Consider the following 18,708-nt stretch of genomic DNA (forward strand, 5'->3'; position numbering starts at 1 on the left):
TAAAAACAATTTTTAACATTTGACATTTTATATAATTTTTGAGTTTCAAAATTCTCTCCTCTTCCTTTCCCCCTCCTTGAGAAGGTAAGCACTTTGATATAGATTGTGAAGTCATGCAAAACATATTTTCATATTAGCGATGTTACAAAAGAGAATGCAGACCAAAAAAGAAAGAGAAAAAACAAAGAAAAATAAAATAAAATAAATGGCATGCTTTGATCTGCATTCAGATTCCATCAGTTCTTTCTCTGGAAGAGGATAGCATTTTTCATCATAAGTCCTTTGGAATTGTCTTGGATCATTGTATTGCTGGGAATAGCTAAGTCATTTACAGTTGATCATCATACAATGTTGCTGTTAGTGTGCACAGTGTTCTCCTGGTTCTGCTCACTTTACTTTGCATCAGTTCATGTAAGTCTTCCCAAATTTTTCTGAAATCATCCTGCTTGTCATTTCTTAAAGCACAATAGTATTCTATCACAGTTATATACCACTATGGGCATCTCTTCCATTTCCAATTCTTTGCCACCACAAAAAGAGTTGCTATAAATATTTTTATTGTATTTTTTAATGAGATAATTATAATCCTACTATCCAAACCAATGAAGGATATGGCAGAGAAGGAGCACTACAGACTAATCTCGTTAGCAACTACTAATAAAAGGTTTTAAACAAAATATTAATAAAAAGACTACAGCAATATGTAAAATATTATTATCTATGACCAAGTCGGATTTATATCAAGGATATGGTTCAGAATTGGGGGGGGAGGGGGGGCGGTAATTGACATAATTAGAAACTTTCTACCTCTGTGACCAAACAAGGGGCAGAGGAGATCAGGAAAGCCAAATGCAATAATTCATATGCTACAATTTGTTAAGCCATTATCCAACTGGATCCATGAACATTCACTCTGTTTCCATTTTCCCCCCTACCATTAAAGAGGTATGAATATTTTAATATATTTAAGAATTTCTTTCCGTCTTTGACCTCCTTTCGGAGGTGGGGTGGGGTGTAGGGGGATGGGGTGGGAGTGGGAAAGAATACATCCAGTAGTAGGATCACTGAGTCAAAGATCATGAACAAATGCACAGAAGGAAACACAGACAAGCAGGACAGTTTTGAAAGTTGCACGTTGAATTTATTACATACTTTCAAAGAAAGGCAAGCTGTGCAAAGTATGTAGTTTTATGTACAATTCATTGTCTGGTCACTAGGTGGCGCAGTGGATACAAGGTGGTTAGTAAACAAATGAAATGTTCATGAATTGGCTTGGTAATGGTACCCATTGCGGCATGTAAATGTAACAGAATTATTGCCTTATAAAAACTGAGGAAGAGGAAGAATTCAGGGAAATACGAAGAAGATTCACGTGACCTTATGCAAATCAAAGAAAGTCAAACTAGGACAATAATATAATGACTACAAGGACCAAAAAAAAAAAAATGATACCAACAGGCAGTTAGACTATGACTATTCGTTGTTTCCAAACTTAGTACCAGCATTTAAAAAATGGCGAAACTTCTTTCCACCTGGTAGAGGGTTGAGGGATTGTGGGTACAAAGTGTTGAATACGCTGAAAGAGATGTTAGTTTTGCTTAATTGTTTTGTTTGTCCCAATGGAGGGTTCTCTAGCTAGAGGGGGAATGTCAGGAAGTGACTGTAGTATGAGAATAAAAGACATCAAGAAAACACTTTGTGTTTTTAAGACTCGTGGATGTGTAGAAAAGAATTCTCGGGTTTGGAATCAGAGGACCTGGGTTCAAATCTCAGCTCTGCTCTATGTGTAAGCTTTGGGCAAGTTACTTACCTTCCTTGTCTGGGTCTCAGTGTTCCCAATTGTAAAATGAGGAATTTGGACTAGGTGACCTGAAAGGTTCCATCTTCAGAATTAAAAAACAAAAACAAAACTCTACCAAAAAAAAAAACAAACCCTGAGTACATTTGGTCCCCAGGCCTTGAGCTGCATTTTCTTCTCTCTAAACTTTTGTCTTCACCCATAGGGTTGGGACCCCTGTTGTCCCTTTGCCTCAGTTTACTCCTTGGTGAAATTAAAATCTGCTTTCTCTCTGGGGGCCTAAGGGAGAGGAAAGTTTTAGTTTGCTTCAAGCTTTATTGTCCCTTCAGAATGGTTTAGTGGAAAGACTGGATTTGGAATCAGAGGTTCGGGTTACTAACTGGTTCTGCTACCTACTAAATGTGTTTGTACCTTTGGCAAATTACTTCCCTTTTTTGTGAGTCAGCATTTGGTTTTGTTTTATTTTCCTGCAAAATGCTCATTGAGCTAAAAAGTCCCTTTCTCCTCTAAGTCCTATGATCCCATGGTCCCCAGGGTCAGGATAGCCCTCAGGGCATGAAGTTTCTCTCCCAACTCTCTCTCTCCCATTCAGGATCCCATAAAGAGGGGCAGAGAAAGTGCCCCTGAATTCAGGGAAGAGGAGGACAGATCTTTACAGATCAAAAGTCCTGTTTCACTCCCTTATCTCCACCTCTCTCCAGGTCATTCAATAGAGAGGATGAAAATGTTCTTCCCTACCCCCTTACCCTCTCAGGTCCCAGAAGGCTGTTAACCAGTAACCAACAGGAGAGGGGTGAAAGGTCAGGGATGAAATTCTAATGTGCTCCTGATTTTTTCAGGTTCCCTATGCCCCTATGGGCTTTTCCTTCTTTACCACCTATTCTAACCAGAACAGATGGAGGAGATTCAAAACTGTGTCCTTTGGGAAAAAGAGCAGTGGTTGAAGAAAAGGGGATGCTAACGGAGAAGAGAAGACGGGAAGGGCATGAGCGTTGTCTTCAAATATCTGAAGAGCTGGAGGAGAGATTAGACTAATTTTGTGTCTTTCCAGAGAGTAAAACTGTGTAGCGCCCATTGTAAGAGTTAGATTGCTTTTTAATATAAGAAAGAAGTTAACAGTCAGAGCTGTCTGGCAATGGAAGGTGGTGAGCTCCCCTTACTGGAAGTATTCAAGAAGAGTCTGGATACTTTATAGGGATCTATATTCTATGTTACAGTATATATTATATAGAATCTATTATATGTAGAATATCCCTATGTTATAGGGATCTACATTCTCCATGGGATAGGACAAGATAATAATGATTATTGCTCACATTTCCACAGTTCTTTTAAGTTTATAAGAGCATTTTATATACACAAAGACATTCGAGCTTCCCAGTAATCCTCTGGGGATACTTATTTTTAACCCCATTTTACAGCTGAGTAAACTGGCCTAAAAAAGTTAAGTGGCTTGACCAGTTTCACCAATGTTTGAAGCAGAATTTGAACTTGGGTCTTCCTGACTCCTAGACCAGTCCTCTATCTACTATGCAGCATTGCTGATCAAAGTTCCCGTCTGTCCAGTTCTGAGTCTACAATTCCTAAATATTCAAACATGATGATTTTGTGATAAAATTTAATGAATGTGATCTATTTTCCATTACCAGACTAACAGAGACTTCAGCTTTAAAATGCCCTTAAAACAAATATTACATGAAATTTCATTTTCCTCCAAATTCTCCCATTCCTACTTGGCACTTGGAGAATTTCTAAAGAGGGAGAGTGGTAGTATTCCTTTTTAGTTAGGACATCTCTGGCAGATGGCTTTGACCTTCTGGTCATTGGGCAAGCAGAGAGGGGAGAGGTTGGGCAAACAAAGTGAGGGTACCTCCTCCTATCTCCCCCCCCCACCCTGTCTTTTCTCCGTTCATCTCTCACTCAGGTATCATAGTAGCTCAGCACCAGTCTGAGTCCCAACACGGAGGGACATGTCCCCCACCTTTCTCCTAGTGGTTCTTCTTGTCTGTGCTGCTTCAGCTGATCAAGGTAACAAGTCCTAGTGAGGGCTGGGGATGGGTACCAACCTAAGCATGGCAAGAGGAAGGAAGGCACCCTGGGCACCAACTCGTATGCCCTGTCACTTCTCTGCCCATGGACAGACATAGGCAGGAAGGGTCTTGGGTGCTTGGGGATGCCTGCCTAGTAGTAGGACCAGCTGAGACAAGTTTGATCCCTTCTTCTCCCCCTCCCCACCCAATCCAGAGTCATGCCAAGGCCGCTGCACAGAAGGGTTCAATTCCAAAAAGAAATGCCAGTGTGACGAACTCTGCACCTACTATCAAAGCTGTTGTGCCGATTATATTGAAGTCTGCAAACCCCAAGGTATGGTGCCTGCCTCCCTGCCCATTCTACTTGGGCACCATATATTTGCAAGGCTGCTGGGAGATCATTTAGGAAGGGGTCTGGGCTCCCTGTTTAGGGTAGGAAGGGGATCATCTCGAGCTATCTTGGCAAGTTACCAGCCGTGTGATCATGGGTAAGTCATTTGGCCCCTCTAAGTCTCAAAGTCTTCATCCATAAAATCAGGATAATCACGCCTGTAATACCCCACAGGGCTGCTGGAAGATTTCTGATAATATGCTAAGTGCTTCGTAAATCCTACAATGATATAAACATGTCCATTGTTATTACTATCATTATTGGTAGTAGTGGTAGTCAATAAACCAATCAATAAGCATTTATTAAGCACCTACTATATGCTGGGCACTATACAAATCATTAGAGAGAGGCAAAACCAGTCCCTACCCTCAAGGAGCTTAAATTCTAACAGGAGAGAATACTAGTAATTCTTCCCAGGTAGGACCAATGCTGGGGTGGGGCAGGTGGGTGGTTGATCTCACTTCTCCCCTCAGATTCCCAGGTATGTGTCTCTTATACAACTTACTTTTCTCCAATGACGGTGTTGGAGGTTCAGGATTCTTTCTCTCCCCAGTGAATCGTGGAGATGTATTTACCATGCCTGAAGATGAGTACTTATATGTTGAGTATGACAACAAAGCCACCACGGAGGCTGTCATCATCCAGGCACCTGATGTCATCAACACTGAAAGCAGTACCCAGTTCACCAGCACAGATTCCGTCCCCAACACCCAGGAGTCTGACCTCAGTGTATACCAAGATCCAGAAACCACCACTGAAATCCCCTTCATAGAACCTGGAGAAGGAGAAGGGGAGCAGACAGAAGAAGTGTGCAGTGGAAAACCTTTTGATGCCTTCACTGATCTCAAAAATGGCTCCCTTTTTGCTTTTCGAGGTGTGGGGTTAGGGGGGCATTCAGAGAGCCAAAGGGGTACTGGGCCAGAGGAGCTGGAGGGGGTGGAGTAAAAAGAGGAGAGGGAGGTACTACACTTAGGAAAACTGTCTACTCAGGGTCTGCTCTCCCTTTCTCCACCCTGGAAATTTCAGGCAAGTATTTCTACGAGCTGGATGAAAAAAGTGTACTTGCTGGGTACCCCAAGCTGATACAAGATGTCTGGGGCATTGAGGGGCCCATCGATGCTGCATTTACCCGGGTCAACTGCCAGGGGAAAACTTACCTCTTCAAGGTGGGAATGAAAATGGGGTGGTCTGGTGAGAAAAGGCCAGGGGATAGAATTGACGGGGGATATCTCAGGAGGGGAGAAGGGCTAAATATTCCTTTTGAGAAATGCCAAGAACAAAAATTGCAGCATGATTTGTAAAGGAAGATGGGTTAGCTTGAAACACGGGTCCTTTGACATCAACTCTGAGACTGAGGGCACTCTTGGAGCTCCAAACGCAGGAGATTGGCAGCCTTTGGGGGTGGGGAGAGGCATCTTTCTTAGGGGGACAGTGTGATACAGAGGAAAAAGCATCAGATTTGAAGTGGGTGAAATCGGGTTTGAATTGTGACTGCTATTCTACCTGTGTGACTTTGGGTAAGTCATTTCACATCTCTGGGCCTTTGTAAAATAAAGGGATTGGACCAGATGACTTCAGCGATCCCTTCCAACTACAATCTATAATCCCAGCCTCCTTTCCCACAGGGCAGCTTATATTGGCGCTTTGAGGATGGCATCTTGGACCCGGATTTCCCAAAGAACATCTCAGATGGCTTCGGGGACATTCCAGACAATCTTGATGCTGCTGTGGCCCTCCCTGCCCACAGCTACAGTGGCCAAGAGCGTGCCTACTTCTTCAAAGGTTTGGGGGCGTAGGAGGGAAAAGGAAAGGGAGAGTCCAGGCCATGAAATCAGCTCCTGTGTCCCCCTAGCATAGTTATCCAGAGCGGCCTTATTCCATCTTTGAGGCCTGATCCCCTACATCGGGATATCTGGCCACTTATTCCAGGGATCCTTTGTAACTGTCTGGACCAAAGCCTATACCTACCTCACCATGCTAGGACAGTGTTGAAAATTAGCACCGATTTTTCGTGTTTCGTCCCATACCCCAGTGGCTTTCATCAAAAGCAACAGGAACAGCAAAGAGGCAGTTTGGCAAGGGAGTCATAACCAAATGAAGAAAGACCTAGGTTGGAATATCATTAATGAGACTTATTAGCTGTGGGACCCAGAGCCAGTCTGGCCTTTATAAGCCTCAGTTGGATCAGATGGCAGACTATATGCAAACTGTTTTGTAAACCCTAGAGAAATCTCAACAATTATTATCAGGGACCCTAAGGATCACCTAGTCCAATCCCTTCATTTTACGTAGAGGAGAAATCAGGCTAGGTTAGCTGAAGTGACTTAGAAAAATGGGTCTAGACTCTGCCTGGAGTCCCAGACCAGTATCCTTTCCACTCAGTCTGTAGGGTGGATCTGGAGTCAGGGAGACCTGAGTTCACCTAAGCCTGTGTGCCCCACCATCAATCCCTTTTCAGTTTGAGGGAAGGGAACATGAATTAATTAAGCCCCTTCTATGTGCCAGGCAGCTACGTGGCTTGGTAGATAGAGGACTGGGCCCAGAGTCAGGAAGACCCGAGGCCAAATCCAACCTCAGACACTAGCTGTGTGACCCTGGGCAAGTCACTTAACCTCTGTTTGCCTTAATCCACTGGAGAAGGAAATGGCAAACCAGTCTAGTATCCTTGCCAAGAAAACCCCGTGGACAGCATTGGTCTGCTATGGTCCATGAGGAGCTGTCCACGACTGAATTACTGAACATTTACAAACAGCATCCCATTCAATCCTCACAATAACATAACCTCCCTAGCTGGGAGGCAGGTGTGATTATGATCCCCATTTTACAGGTGAGGAAATGGAGGCAAAAAGAGGTTAAGGGACTCGCCTAGGTCACTAGAAAGTGTCTGAGGTTGGATTTGAACCCAGCACTCTGTAGTTGAATGAATAAGATTATTGCTAGTTGTCTATTTCTAACCCTTGATCCTGCTCTGTATAGGATTATAGATGTAGAATTGGGGGAGACCTTAGAGATTATCTAGGCCAATGCTCTCACTCTATAGATGAGGGACCCCCCGCCTGGGGAAGGGGAGTGACTTGGTTAAAGGTAAAGGCCAGCTGGCCACTTCTATTATCCCTTCCATCCCTTAGGAAATCAGTACTGGGAGTATGAGTTCCACCAACAGCCCAGCCAGGAAGAGTGTGAGGGGAGCACAACGTCCACAGTGTTCGAACACTTCGCTGTCCTGCAGCGAGACAGCTGGCGGAGCATCTTTGAGCTCCTCTTCTCGGATGGTGAATCAGGTATCATGCGCCCTCTCTGCTTCCAGGACAGACAAGCCGCATGGACCAGGCAGTGTCCTAAGCACTGGGGAATTACTAAAGAACAACAAAAGGCAATGCCTGGCCTTAAGGAGCTTACATTCCAATGGGAGAATAGCAGGACCTCACCTGAGCCCTCAGCCTTAGGCTTTGGGTTAACCTCTCCCTTCCTCTCACCTTCCCCACCCCCATTTGGTGTGGGTTGTGGCTGGGATCCTGATGGGGTATGGGAGGATTTGGGAGGAAGAGGAGGTCCCAGAGGAAGCCCTTACAATCTCTATTTGCTCAGCCCTAGACTTTGCTTCTATTGACCCAAACCCCAGCTTGGCTCAGCTCAGACCCCACACTTTGGACTTTGGTGTGGCTCAGGAGGCAAGATCTAGAGAAGGAGGGGTCCGGTGCTGGGCAGAGAAATAGTGGAGGAGGAGGCTCAGAGGATTGGAATAGGGAGATTCCCTTCCTCCAAACCCCAAGGTTGGGGGACAAGGGAAGGACTTCCCTGGAGGTGGTCTTCTGGAGGATAGGGCAAAAATCAGTAGAGGGCTTGGTGTGGTGGAAGGGACAAGGAATTGAGGGTCAGGAGGGCTGGGTTCTATACCAACTCACGGTATGGTGGAGAAGAATATTGGATTTTGAGCCAGAAGAACTAGGTTCAAATCTCAGCTCTGCCACTTACTACCTGTGTGACTTTAGCCAAGACATCTGACCCTCTGGGCCTCATTTTCCTCATCTGTAAATTGAAGGGGTTGGATTGAAAGGCCCTTTCCAGCTCTAGATCTGTGATCCAGCTGTATGACCTTGGGGAAGTCACTTCCCTTTCCTGGACCTCAGTCACTCTCTTTGTAAAATGAGACTAGATAGTTCTGAGTTCATTTCCACCTTGGGCATCAGGGAGATGGGTACAAGAGTGTCAGGGTTGGAACTGGGGATCTGTGTGGAGAGGTCTGTGGGCTGCCTTTCACAATGACCCATTCTTTGTTTGGCCCTCCAGAAGGGGCACGTGGCCCTTGGCTCATCAGTGAGCACTGGCGCGGGGTGCCAAATAGGGTGGACGCTGCCATGGCCGGCCGCCTCTACTTCTCCTCCCCGTCTTCTACCCAATCGGATTCGGTCCGGAAGCGAAAGGCCAAGGCCAAGGCCAAGCGCCTCCGTAAGGGCAAACGCTACGGGTCCCGGCGGAGTCGCCACTCCCGTCGCTCCCGGGACCTCTGGGGCTTGGTGTCTTCAGAAGAACATGGGGCAGACTATGACCTGGACCTCAACCTTGAGTGGTTCCAGCCGTCCCAGTGCGAGCCAATCCAGAGCATCTATTTCTTCGTGGGAGGTGCGCCCCCCCCTTTCTATGATTACTTTCTCTTCCCATCTTCCCCTTTCCCTTCCTCTTCCCCTCCTCTTTCTTCCCCCTCCCTCCCTTCCTCTCTTTTCTTCATTCCCCCTCTCCCTTCTCCCTTCCCCTTCCCTTCCTCTTCCTTTCCTCTCCCTCTCTTTTCCCCCTCCCCCTTCCCTTCTTCTTCCTTTCCCCTCCTCTTTCTCTCTCTCCCCCAATCCCAAAGCCCAGTCTGCATCCTACTCCCAGTAACCATCTCATTCCAAAGGAGGCCTGACCATGGGGTGGAGGGTGCAGGAGCTCTGGTCTGCCCCTCTCCCTCCAAATCCCTCCTCCCCCACCCCAGGGAAGAACAGAGAACTGCCATCCTTTGTAGAGGGTGTGGGAGAGGACTCTGGAGGCCAGCTGGGCCCTGGAGGGGTCTCGGCTGAAGAGAGGAGTCAAAGCCTCACTGCACAAACCCTCCGTTCTCTCTTTCAGACAAGTATTACCGGGTTAACCTTCAAACTAAGAGGGTGGACACCGTGACTCCTCGGTACCCGCGCCCCATTGCCCGGTACTGGCTGGGCTGCCCAGCTCTGAGTGCTTTTGAGAAATGAACTGAACTGCTGCAGCTCAAGCACCTCTGGGGGGTCCTCCAGACCCAATCCAATCCAAAAAGGATTTATTAAGGGTCGACTATGCCCAGGGAACTGTGTGAGGCTTACAGAGACTGAAGGAAGAATTGTCCCTATCATTGTCTGTGCCTTTAATAAAATCCTCTTAGCCTGTTTTTAGAAATGGTTATTGATCATAGATTCAGATCTGAAAGGGAACCTTGGGGGAACTGGGTCCAACCCCCCTGCCTATTTTGCAGATGAGAAACATAAAACACCGAGAAGTTAAGTGATTTGTCTAGAGTTACACAGCTAATAAGTGTCTTTCTGAAGTAAGATTTGAACTCAGAATTTCTTGGCTCCAAGGCCAGTGCTTTAGTCCCTGAACCATATATTTGCTAGTGGATAGGAGGATGCAAGTTCAAATCCTGCCTCAGACATCAATTTATGTTTGTGACCTTGGGCAAGTCACTTAACAAACCTTTTAGTCTCAGTTTTCTTATCTGTAAAATGGTGATAATAATAATAGGTCTTTGAAATCATCAAATGTGATAATGGATGTAAAACATTTGTATAAATGCTATTATACCACACTGTATGTGTGTGTGTGTGTATATATATATATATATATATATATATATATATACATATATATGTACACATTGATACATCTACAGCTATGTAGGGAGAAAGAAGGGGTGAACTGCATGTATAGATAAGGATCCACACATGGCAAGGCTTGTCATGGGGCCCCAACAGAGGCAGTATAGACATCTCCAGTCTCTTGTCTCCCCACCCTTCTCCAAGGGAGACTTTCATTCCTGCCAAGAGAGGAAAATGGAAGTTGGGGCCAGAGGCTGCTCAGAAAGAGGGGGTGCTGAGCTAGAAGGATATTTCCCTGTGCCCTTAGATATTTTTAGTCTGAGAGATATGATAGGATTTGAGCTAATGTCTGATCACTTGGTCATTTCTAGGGGGAAGAGGGATCTCAATTTCTATAACCAAAGCTTGACCCCTTTCCCACCAAATAACAGTTTCTCAATGAATAAACATAGCAAATAAACCCATTTATCCAAATCATAACAAAACAGAAATAAGAGAAGGTACACATAGGAGAATCTATACCAGACAATACAGAGTGAAGGAGCTTGCCCACTGGGAGTGAGATAACTTAGCTAAGCCGAGAAAGGGTCCTGGTTCTCACCCCCGGGGAAACTCCCTGGAGTCTCTAGAGTAGCAAGCTGGAGATAGGGAAGTGATGAAGACCACTATCTCCCCTCATGTTTCTCAGTCTTTTCCTTCAGCAACCAGCTCGAAGCTGGAAGTCAGAAGCCCCCAAAGTAATTAGACCCTTGAAGAGTCCCAAGAAAGATTTAAATTTGATGAGTCCCCAAAAGGGAACTTACCCTGGAGAGCCCCAAAAGAGACTCAGAGGGGACTGGCTGAGAAATGAAGCTCTCTCAGCAACTTGGCCTTATCCCTTACACAGGACGAGGTATCAATCTCTATAAATAAGAAGAGAGTCCCATGCCAATGGGCTTTGGGACAGGGATTACACACACACACACACACACACACACACACACCATGTATATGTGTGTGTTCTTGTTGAGTTGTTTAGTCATGTCTGACTCTTCATGACCTCATAGACCACAGCATGCCAGGCTTTTCTACCCTTCACTATTATCCGAAGACTGTCCAAACTCATGTTTATTGCTTCCGTGACACCATCTATCCGTCTCTTCCTCTGCTGTCCATTTCTTCTTTTGCTTTCAATCTTTTGCAACATCAGGGCCTTTTTCTCATTATGTGGCCAAAGTATTTCTTTAAGCTTCAGCTTCAATATTTATCCTTCCAGTGAATAGTCTGAATTAATTTCTTCAAGTATTGACTGATTTGATCTCCTCGCTGTCTAAGGGCTTCTGTGAAAAGTCTTCTCTAGCACCACAATTCAAAAGACACAATTCTGCACTCTCAGCTTTTCTTACAGCCCAACTCGCCGCCATACATTACTCCTGGAAAAACCATAGCTTTGAATATACAGACCTTTGCCAGCAAGGTGATGTCTCTGCTTTTTAGTAAGCTGTCCAGAATTGCCATAGTTTTCCTTCCAAGGAGCAAGCATCTTTTAATTTCATGGCTGTTGTTGTCTGCAGTGATCTTTGAGCCCAAGAATAAAAAAATCTGATGCTACTTCCATTTCTTCTCCCTCTATTTGCCAGGAAGTGATGGGACCAGTTGCCATGATCTTAGTTTGTTTGCTTTTTTTTAATATGAAGCTAATATATATGCCCAGGCAGGATGTGCAGGGGCTACTACTCATGGCCCAGTCCCAGTCTGATCAGCATGGGAGCTTTGATCTGCTCTGTTTCTGTCCTGGGTCAATTTACTCGACCTCCTCCTGGTGTCTTCACTATACTAATACTGAATGGACTAGGGGCCCCAGGATCGGCATAGCCTGCCCTAGCTCAGAACTCCAAAATTCAAGCAATCTGTCAGCTTCAACCTTCACTGTAACAAACTTCAACTTCACAGATGCATACCATCATGCCCTTCCTATCTTATTTTTACAATCGCCTTCACATATTTCCATCCCCACCCCTCTCCCCAAAGAGTTTCCCCTTGTAGCAAAGAATACAAAAGAAAGAGAAGTGGGGGTGGGAGGGAAGGGGGAACAACAGTTGAAAATGACCAAAACCTCAACTGAGTCTGACTGTGTGTAACGTTTTACACCCATAATCCCTCTCCTCAACAAAGCAGGAAGGGAGGGCCGTTTTCTCTTTTCTTCTTGGGGTTAGCATCTGTATTCTGAGGCATCCTCTGTTCCGGTGGTAGAGGAGAAGGGGTGAGAAGCATGGGAGGGAGGATATTAGGAGTATGGTTTTCAGGTCTGGGTGTGACACTTTAGGGAGAATTGGCCAAGTTAGAGAATATTCAAGGCAGTGTCTGTGCCAGGGATGCTGAAGGGCCTTGAGACCATGCCTGGGAGGCCCTGGGGATGTTTATCTACTCTAGCGGAGACTTAGGGAATCAGGGTACCTGTTTTAGAGCATTCAAAGTGTTGTGATGGGTTAGCTAGGTAATGCAGTAGAGAGAGCAGTGGGGTAGGAGTCAGGAAGACTTGAGTTCAAATCCAGCCTCGGACATTTCCTGGGCAAGCTACTTCACTTCTGTCTGCCCTGGTTTCCTCACTTGTAAAATAGGGATAACCATAATGCTGGGAGGATCAATTGACTAATAATTGTAAAGCTCTTGGCACAGTGCCTGGTACGCAGTAGGTGCCTTATAAATGTTGTGATGCTATGATGATGATGACTATGTCGGTGAATGACTGTGTGATGTGAGAGGAATCCTGATCTGTTCACTTTTGGGGTCCAGAGAGAATGAAGGGGTCTAAGTGGCAGAGGTGTATCAACTTCTAACAAAGAGAGCTCTCCCAAAGTGGGATGGGCGGTGTCAGCAGGAAGTGGGATCCACTCACCCCATCTGAGGTCTTCACATAGAGGCTGGATGGCCATTTATTGAGAATACCATAGAGGGAATTATTTTTCATCTATAGGTTTCCAGAACTGAGATTCTATGAATTCTGTGAGGGTGGGAGAATCTGTCTCAGTAAAGGCATCTGGTGACATCCATGAAGGCTACTAGGTGGACGATCAGGGTATGTGGTGGCTGTGGGTGCAAGAAGACACACTGGCCCTGGCAATGTTTCTCATCCATCTGGAACCTTGTCAGTGTGGCTGTATGAATAGAGGGACAGAGGAGTATACGGGTCTGTGCCTGGTAGAGCTTAGGGAATGTGGGCATCCTTTACCAGAGATCATCTTCTGATCCCTGGTCTCCTTGTCCCCAGTCCCCTGATAACTTTAATCTCTTGTTAGCACCGTTCCCTAAGGAGATAACCTTCTGTGAGCTGATCTAGTCTATTCCGCTGGTCTTGGTCAGATTCTGTCTTTTCCATTCCTAGGCTGAGGCAACTATCTCAGGTTTGGGAAATGGGCAGAGGCCATGAGGTTGAGAGGTAGGGATGGGCAAATTCACCTGCTCCCCATCACTAAAAATGATGCTGAGCATCTCCAGCTGCCCCCACTTTAACAAGAATAATGCTATAAGAAAAAGACATAGAGTTTGGCATAGGGCATAGGGCACCTTGAAGCTAGGAGGAGCTGGGTTCTAGATGACCCGACCTGGCTGTGTTACCCTGTGTTCCCCCAACCTCTCAGTGCCCCCAGGCAACTTTGTGATTTAGGGCTTCCCCTCTCTAGGTGTCAGTTTCCTCTTCTGTAAAAAGAGATAGTTGGATTAGATGACCTCTAAGGTCCTTTCCAGCCATAAATCTATATCCTTAAAGAGACCAATGAGTAACTACTGCTATAGTCAAGTCAACAAACACTTATTAAGTACTGTGTACTATAGACCAAGGAAAAAGTGGAAAGTAGCAAAACAGAAGGGAAAGAGTGCTGCACATTAAATCAGAGTTTAATGGGTTCCAGCCTCCACTCTGGCTTGTATTATTTGCGTGTCACTTGACTGCTCTTCAAATAGATATGGGAAGTGAAGGACAGGAAGGAGTCAGAGAGGAGTGTAAGGTTTTGAGCTGGGTGATGTTGTCGTGGATGGAAAAAGGGGAAATTTAGAATCAAGTGAGTTCTATTTTGGACATGCTGAATTTGGGATGAAGAAGGCACAGCCAGGTGGAGCTCATTGGTAGTGCAGGGGGCTGTCTAGGAGGGACTGGAGCTCTCTAGAGAGGCTAGGGCTCAGTAAAGATTGGTCAGGTCCATGTAGATTTGGGAGCACTGAGAAGAGCAAGAAGAATCACTAACCGTCATGCAGGGATGATAGGCAAAGTTATGGGGCTTCATGAGACCAAAGAAGATGAGTGGGTGGTGAGAGGAAGAGAGGAAGGAACAGAGATAACCCAAGGGAATTCCTAGGTTAAGGGGTCGGTAGGAAGAGGAGACATGGAAGTAGAGAAAGGAGGAACAATCAGAGAAGTAGGAAGAGAGCAGTGTCACGGAAATCCAGGGAGGAGAGCGCATCCAGTCAGAGTGGGCAGCAGTGTAGAATGTGGCAAGATTAAGGAGGATGAGCCAGGGATCCCTGGGGAGCTGAGAAAAGGCAGCTTCAATAGAGTGGCAGAGATTGAAGCCAGGTTGTTGCTGATGGGGACGTTGGGTTCCTTTACCAGTGAGTCAGTCAATGAGCATTTATTTGTGAAATAGGGATCTCAATAAATAGCACTTACCTGGCATGAGACATCACACACACACACACACACACACACACACACACACACACACACGAGCGCGCGCTGCTTTGCAAACTTCAAAGGGCTATTATAAGTGTCAGCTATTAGGCAGCTAGGTTGTGCAGTGGGGAGACATTGACTTGGGCTGGAAGTCAGAAAGATGTGTTTAGAATCTGCCTCAGTTACTTCCTTAGCCTGGGGACCCTGGGGACCTCATCTTCAGAATGAGGATAAAAACGCCTCCCTACAGAGTTGTTGAGAGGATTCAATCGGATAATACCTGTAAAGTGCTTGCAAACAGCGTGCTACATCAATCCTTGCTATTATTATTGAAGAGAGAGGGGGTGGTGAGGCAACTAGGCAGAGATCATGAAGAAGGTTGGGGTGCAAGGTAGAAGAGGGAGGAGTACCCCTTCCCTCTCTGCTCCATCATCTCTATCCCTCCCCCTTCCCCACCCCTCCCCAGTCCTCTTCTTCTCCTCTGCTCTCCAGCCTTTGGATTCAGAACTCTGGGGTCTCTCACCCACTAGAGATCTATGCCTCCCTCCCAGGAAGGGTCCAGATCTGCGGAGGATCCCAGGCATTGCCACCCTTCTCATTCCGGAGGCGGGGCAGGGTTAGGCTGAGCAGGATAAAAGCCAAGGTTGGGGGAGGAGGTAGCTCAGTTGTCCAGTTGTCTCTAAGGGAGAGTAGAGGAGGAGGAACCCTGGGAGATCTGCTGCGCCAGGGGAAGATAGGACTCTGAAAGGAGCTCAAGGCAGACCCCAGTCATGGCCCGCCTCCTCCACTCAGTGCTCGACTCCACGGAAGGGAAATCGATCTCTCATCCTCCGGTGGATGCCTCAGAGGCAGGTGGGGCTGAAGGGGATCAGGAAGAAGAGGGAAGTTGGGGTATGGGGGATAATATGGGGGTAGCCCCATGAAGAAGGTGGGGAGACAGAGGTACAAGAGAGCTTTTCAGATAAATTAAGGAGAGTCAGGGAAGATTGAACATAGAGTTGGGAGGGATGATGAGGAATTTGATGGTGAGGGATTTGGGAAAGGATGAAGTAGTAGTTGAGTTCAATGAGAAAGAAAGGTGGAATTGGTGGTTGGAGAAAAGATGGGGAGAGAGTGACAAGTTGAATAGAGAAGGAGGGGAGACTTGGGGCTTGAAGGGGAAAGATGGGGAGAGATTTGAAGATGCAGGGGGAGGATGGCAGAGAGATCGTGAGGTTGGAAGAGAGGGTTGAAGTACTGGGAATGGGAGGCTAGGGTGGGGGACATTGGGAGGGGATGGAAGGGGAAAGGTTAAGGGAGATTGTGTGCTAAAAGATGGGGTGAGAGTTCGGGTGGTTGGAGAATAAAGATGGGGAGAAAGCTGGGGGGGAAATTGAGAGAACTTTAGGGGAGGGTCTTGAGATTAAGAAGAAAGTTGGGGGAAGGGGGAAGGGAGAAAAGAAGGGACATGGAGGAGAGGGAGGGACACTGGGAGGGGGCCAATTTAGAGCTGAATGTCTACAGCAGTCGTGCCCTTACCTTTAGGCTGTTTCCTTTGCAGGTCGTGCCCCGGTGTCAAGCACCAGACGTCGGAAACGCACCACTTTCAGCAGGGGACAGCTTCTTGAGCTAGAGAGGGTGTTTGCAGCCCGGCCTTACCCAGACATTGGTACCCGAGAGCGGTTGGCACGGCTCACCCGTCTTCCCGAGGCCAAAATCCAGGTGAAATTTCCTGCCCTGCCCTTTCTATCTACCCTCTTTCAGGTTCCTTCAAAGAGCTGGGAAGCAGGACTCCTGGGTCAGGCCACGAGTGTCTGTGTCTCAGACTCTGCTTTGGGACGTTTTTTTCCTCCTTTATTTCTGGAAATAGAGTTAGAAGCTGGAATTGATTCTCTTTCTTCCTCATTCCCAGGTTTGGTTTCAGAATCGCCGGGCCAGAAGAATCAAGAGCAGGAAGCCAGAAGGACTGAGCTCCTGGACCAAGGATCCCCGGGGAGCTCTCCCTCCGGCCAATAACCCTCTGCACCCCCAGGACCCTGAGAGATGGAGACACTCCTCACCACATGATAGTGACCCCAATTCAAGCCGGCTACCCTTTTGCCCTGCTCCTGGCCTGGCCCCGGGGCACAGTGGTATGAGGGTCAAGGTATTGGGCCCTGGTGGGGTTGGTCCACCTGGGGCGGTGTCCAAGCCTCCAGGGCCACTCCACCGATGGGAACGTGGTGCCACTCAGACCTCTCTGGGCAGCCTCTCTGACCTTATTTATAATGCAGCCATTGTCACCAACTTGGATGATGCCTAATCTGGGACACTGAGATCTTTCCTCTTCTCTCATCCTAGAATGAACTCTTTTTACCTTGACTCTGGAAACCCTCCATATCAGTAGCCAATTCCTGCTCAGGCCCCTTCCTTAGATAAGAGTTACTTGAGGGGGAAAAAGTTGACTTGGCTTTCTTTCCTCCTTTTCTGATCACTTCCAAGACCCAATAAGGAGAGCTGGGCTGAGAATATGTATGATGGAGGTCCAGGGTCGGGCAATCAGCTAAAGGTGCCTGCATGGATAGGCTAAGGGCTAATCCCTTCAGGATGGAACAAAGGCCAGGCCTATCCCCGGGAGGCCAGCCTTCTCAATGCACTGTTCTGGTCCTGGAAGCACAGACCTCAGTGATACTGCCCATCATCAGAATCACCCAGGGATCTCAGCAGCCATCTAGTACAACCCATATACCAATGGAATCCCAAGTATCACATACAACGTCACATGCCTATTTCCCCTGCAGCTGGACGTCTGTGGGTGAGAGATCCCTTTGCGAGGGATTGGGAGAGTAGGTGGTCCGTTGGAATGACACTTCCATTCCCAATCTCCTCAACTCCCCAGCCAGGCTCTGGTAACCTCAGTGGTAACCCCCCCCCGCCCCCATCCAGTTACATTTTCCCTCTCTGAAGGCAGATGTCTACTTCCCTCTCACCCCCTCCCTGACATTACTTAATTAAAATCCAAATGTAAGCTGAGAGAGCTGGGTAATTAGAATGCTGTCCCCATCTCTGCTTTCCAGCTGGTGGAGACAGCAGCTGGTCCATGGATGCCATGGCCCAGTTCACAGAGGGTTAACCTCCCCTTTCTATATCCCTCCCCCCCAATCCCCCACTGGACAAATTAATCTGGACCATGGCACCTCTGTGACCACAGGAAGAAATATCATTTTTCCTGCAGAGGGAATATTATTAAAGTAATAAAGAGAAACCCAGGGCCCTGAGCTTATCTGGATTTGAATTAGAAGAGCTTTGACCCTGGGTCCCAAGGCCCACCTGACTCCAGCCAGAGGATCTTGTACATAATGGGGTATGGGAAAGGGAGGGCAGTGTGTTTCAGCCCATCCATCAGCTGTAATACCAACTAATCTCCCAAATAAAACCAAACCCCTCTACCTTAATCTGGAGCTGTTTTGCAAATGAGTGGCTGGGGGGTGGTGTGGTGGTGGTGATGGGGCTGCCTGGGACTTTATCTCCATTGCCTAATCCCTTAATAGGGCCAGGTTACAACACAGATCCCCTAATATCAGAAGAGACTTTGGAGGATGCTTAAGCAGAGAAGCTAGGGCTCCAGTTGACGGACACTGAGAAAATGTAGGTGCTTCTTTTTCCATAATCACCTCCCCTATTCCCTGTGAGCCCCAGAGACACCTCACAGCTTGGGCATACACAAGCTGCCTTGGCTTCCTTCAGCTAAGCCAAAGAAGTCCATTCCTCTGATCTCCTGCCCACAAGGACCTTGGATGGGGACAGTGAAACACGTCCCAACTGGTGACCAATCAAGTCTGGGGGAAGGAGGAGGTCTGGCTCTTGTCTGGCTCACAGACCTCCCTTCTCTTCTTGATTTCTCTCTCTTGGGATGAAGCACCCTTTTCCAGTGAAAACAGGAACCTCCCCCCACCCTCCCCAAAAGGTGGCAGATAGTGAGGACAAAACCAGGGAAGTTGTTTAGAGGTGGGGATGGGAAGGGAGGAGGATTTATTCAGAAAATGGAGGTTAGGCAA

At 47.0% G+C, this 18,708-nt stretch overlaps 2 protein-coding genes across 2 annotated transcripts; both read left to right on the forward strand.

Moving 5' to 3' along the window:
* The first annotated feature begins 3,698 nt into the window (after nucleotides 1–3,698).
* VTN (vitronectin) lies at nucleotides 3,699–9,625 on the forward strand. Its single transcript, XM_036766952.1, has 8 exons — nucleotides 3,699–3,826; nucleotides 4,043–4,162; nucleotides 4,773–5,093; nucleotides 5,246–5,385; nucleotides 5,845–6,001; nucleotides 7,348–7,500; nucleotides 8,510–8,842; nucleotides 9,326–9,625. Exons 1-8 carry the CDS (start codon nucleotides 3,769–3,771, stop codon nucleotides 9,442–9,444), a joined length of 1,401 nt encoding a protein of 466 aa, XP_036622847.1. The 5' UTR covers nucleotides 3,699–3,768; the 3' UTR covers nucleotides 9,445–9,625.
* Nucleotides 9,626–15,462: 5,837 nt separating this feature from the next.
* SEBOX (SEBOX homeobox) lies at nucleotides 15,463–18,086 on the forward strand. Its single transcript, XM_036768150.1, has 3 exons — nucleotides 15,463–15,583; nucleotides 16,233–16,393; nucleotides 16,584–18,086. Exons 1-3 carry the CDS (start codon nucleotides 15,463–15,465, stop codon nucleotides 16,971–16,973), a joined length of 672 nt encoding a protein of 223 aa, XP_036624045.1. The 3' UTR covers nucleotides 16,974–18,086.
* The last annotated feature ends 622 nt before the right edge of the window (nucleotides 18,087–18,708 follow it).

The sequence above is a fragment of the Trichosurus vulpecula genome, chromosome 7 (assembly GCF_011100635.1).
Source record: "Trichosurus vulpecula isolate mTriVul1 chromosome 7, mTriVul1.pri, whole genome shotgun sequence".
Lineage (NCBI taxonomy): Eukaryota > Metazoa > Chordata > Mammalia > Diprotodontia > Phalangeridae > Trichosurus > Trichosurus vulpecula.

Excerpts from the sequence above, each read along its gene's own strand:
- VTN (XM_036766952.1), top strand. The coding sequence starts at position 3,769 with ATGTCCCCCACCTTTCTCCTAGTGGTTCTTCTTGTCTGTGCTGCTTCA. Across the intron at positions 6,002-7,347 it reads GCGTGCCTACTTCTTCAAAG|GAAATCAGTACTGGGAGTAT; the intron begins GTTTGGGGGCGT and ends TCCATCCCTTAG. Across the intron at positions 7,501-8,509 it reads CTTCTCGGATGGTGAATCAG|AAGGGGCACGTGGCCCTTGG; the intron begins GTATCATGCGCC and ends TTGGCCCTCCAG.
- SEBOX (XM_036768150.1), top strand. The coding sequence starts at position 15,463 with ATGGCCCGCCTCCTCCACTCAGTGCTCGACTCCACGGAAGGGAAATCG. Across the intron at positions 15,584-16,232 it reads GGAAGAAGAGGGAAGTTGGG|GTCGTGCCCCGGTGTCAAGC; the intron begins GTATGGGGGATA and ends TTTCCTTTGCAG. Across the intron at positions 16,394-16,583 it reads TTCCCGAGGCCAAAATCCAG|GTTTGGTTTCAGAATCGCCG; the intron begins GTGAAATTTCCT and ends CCTCATTCCCAG.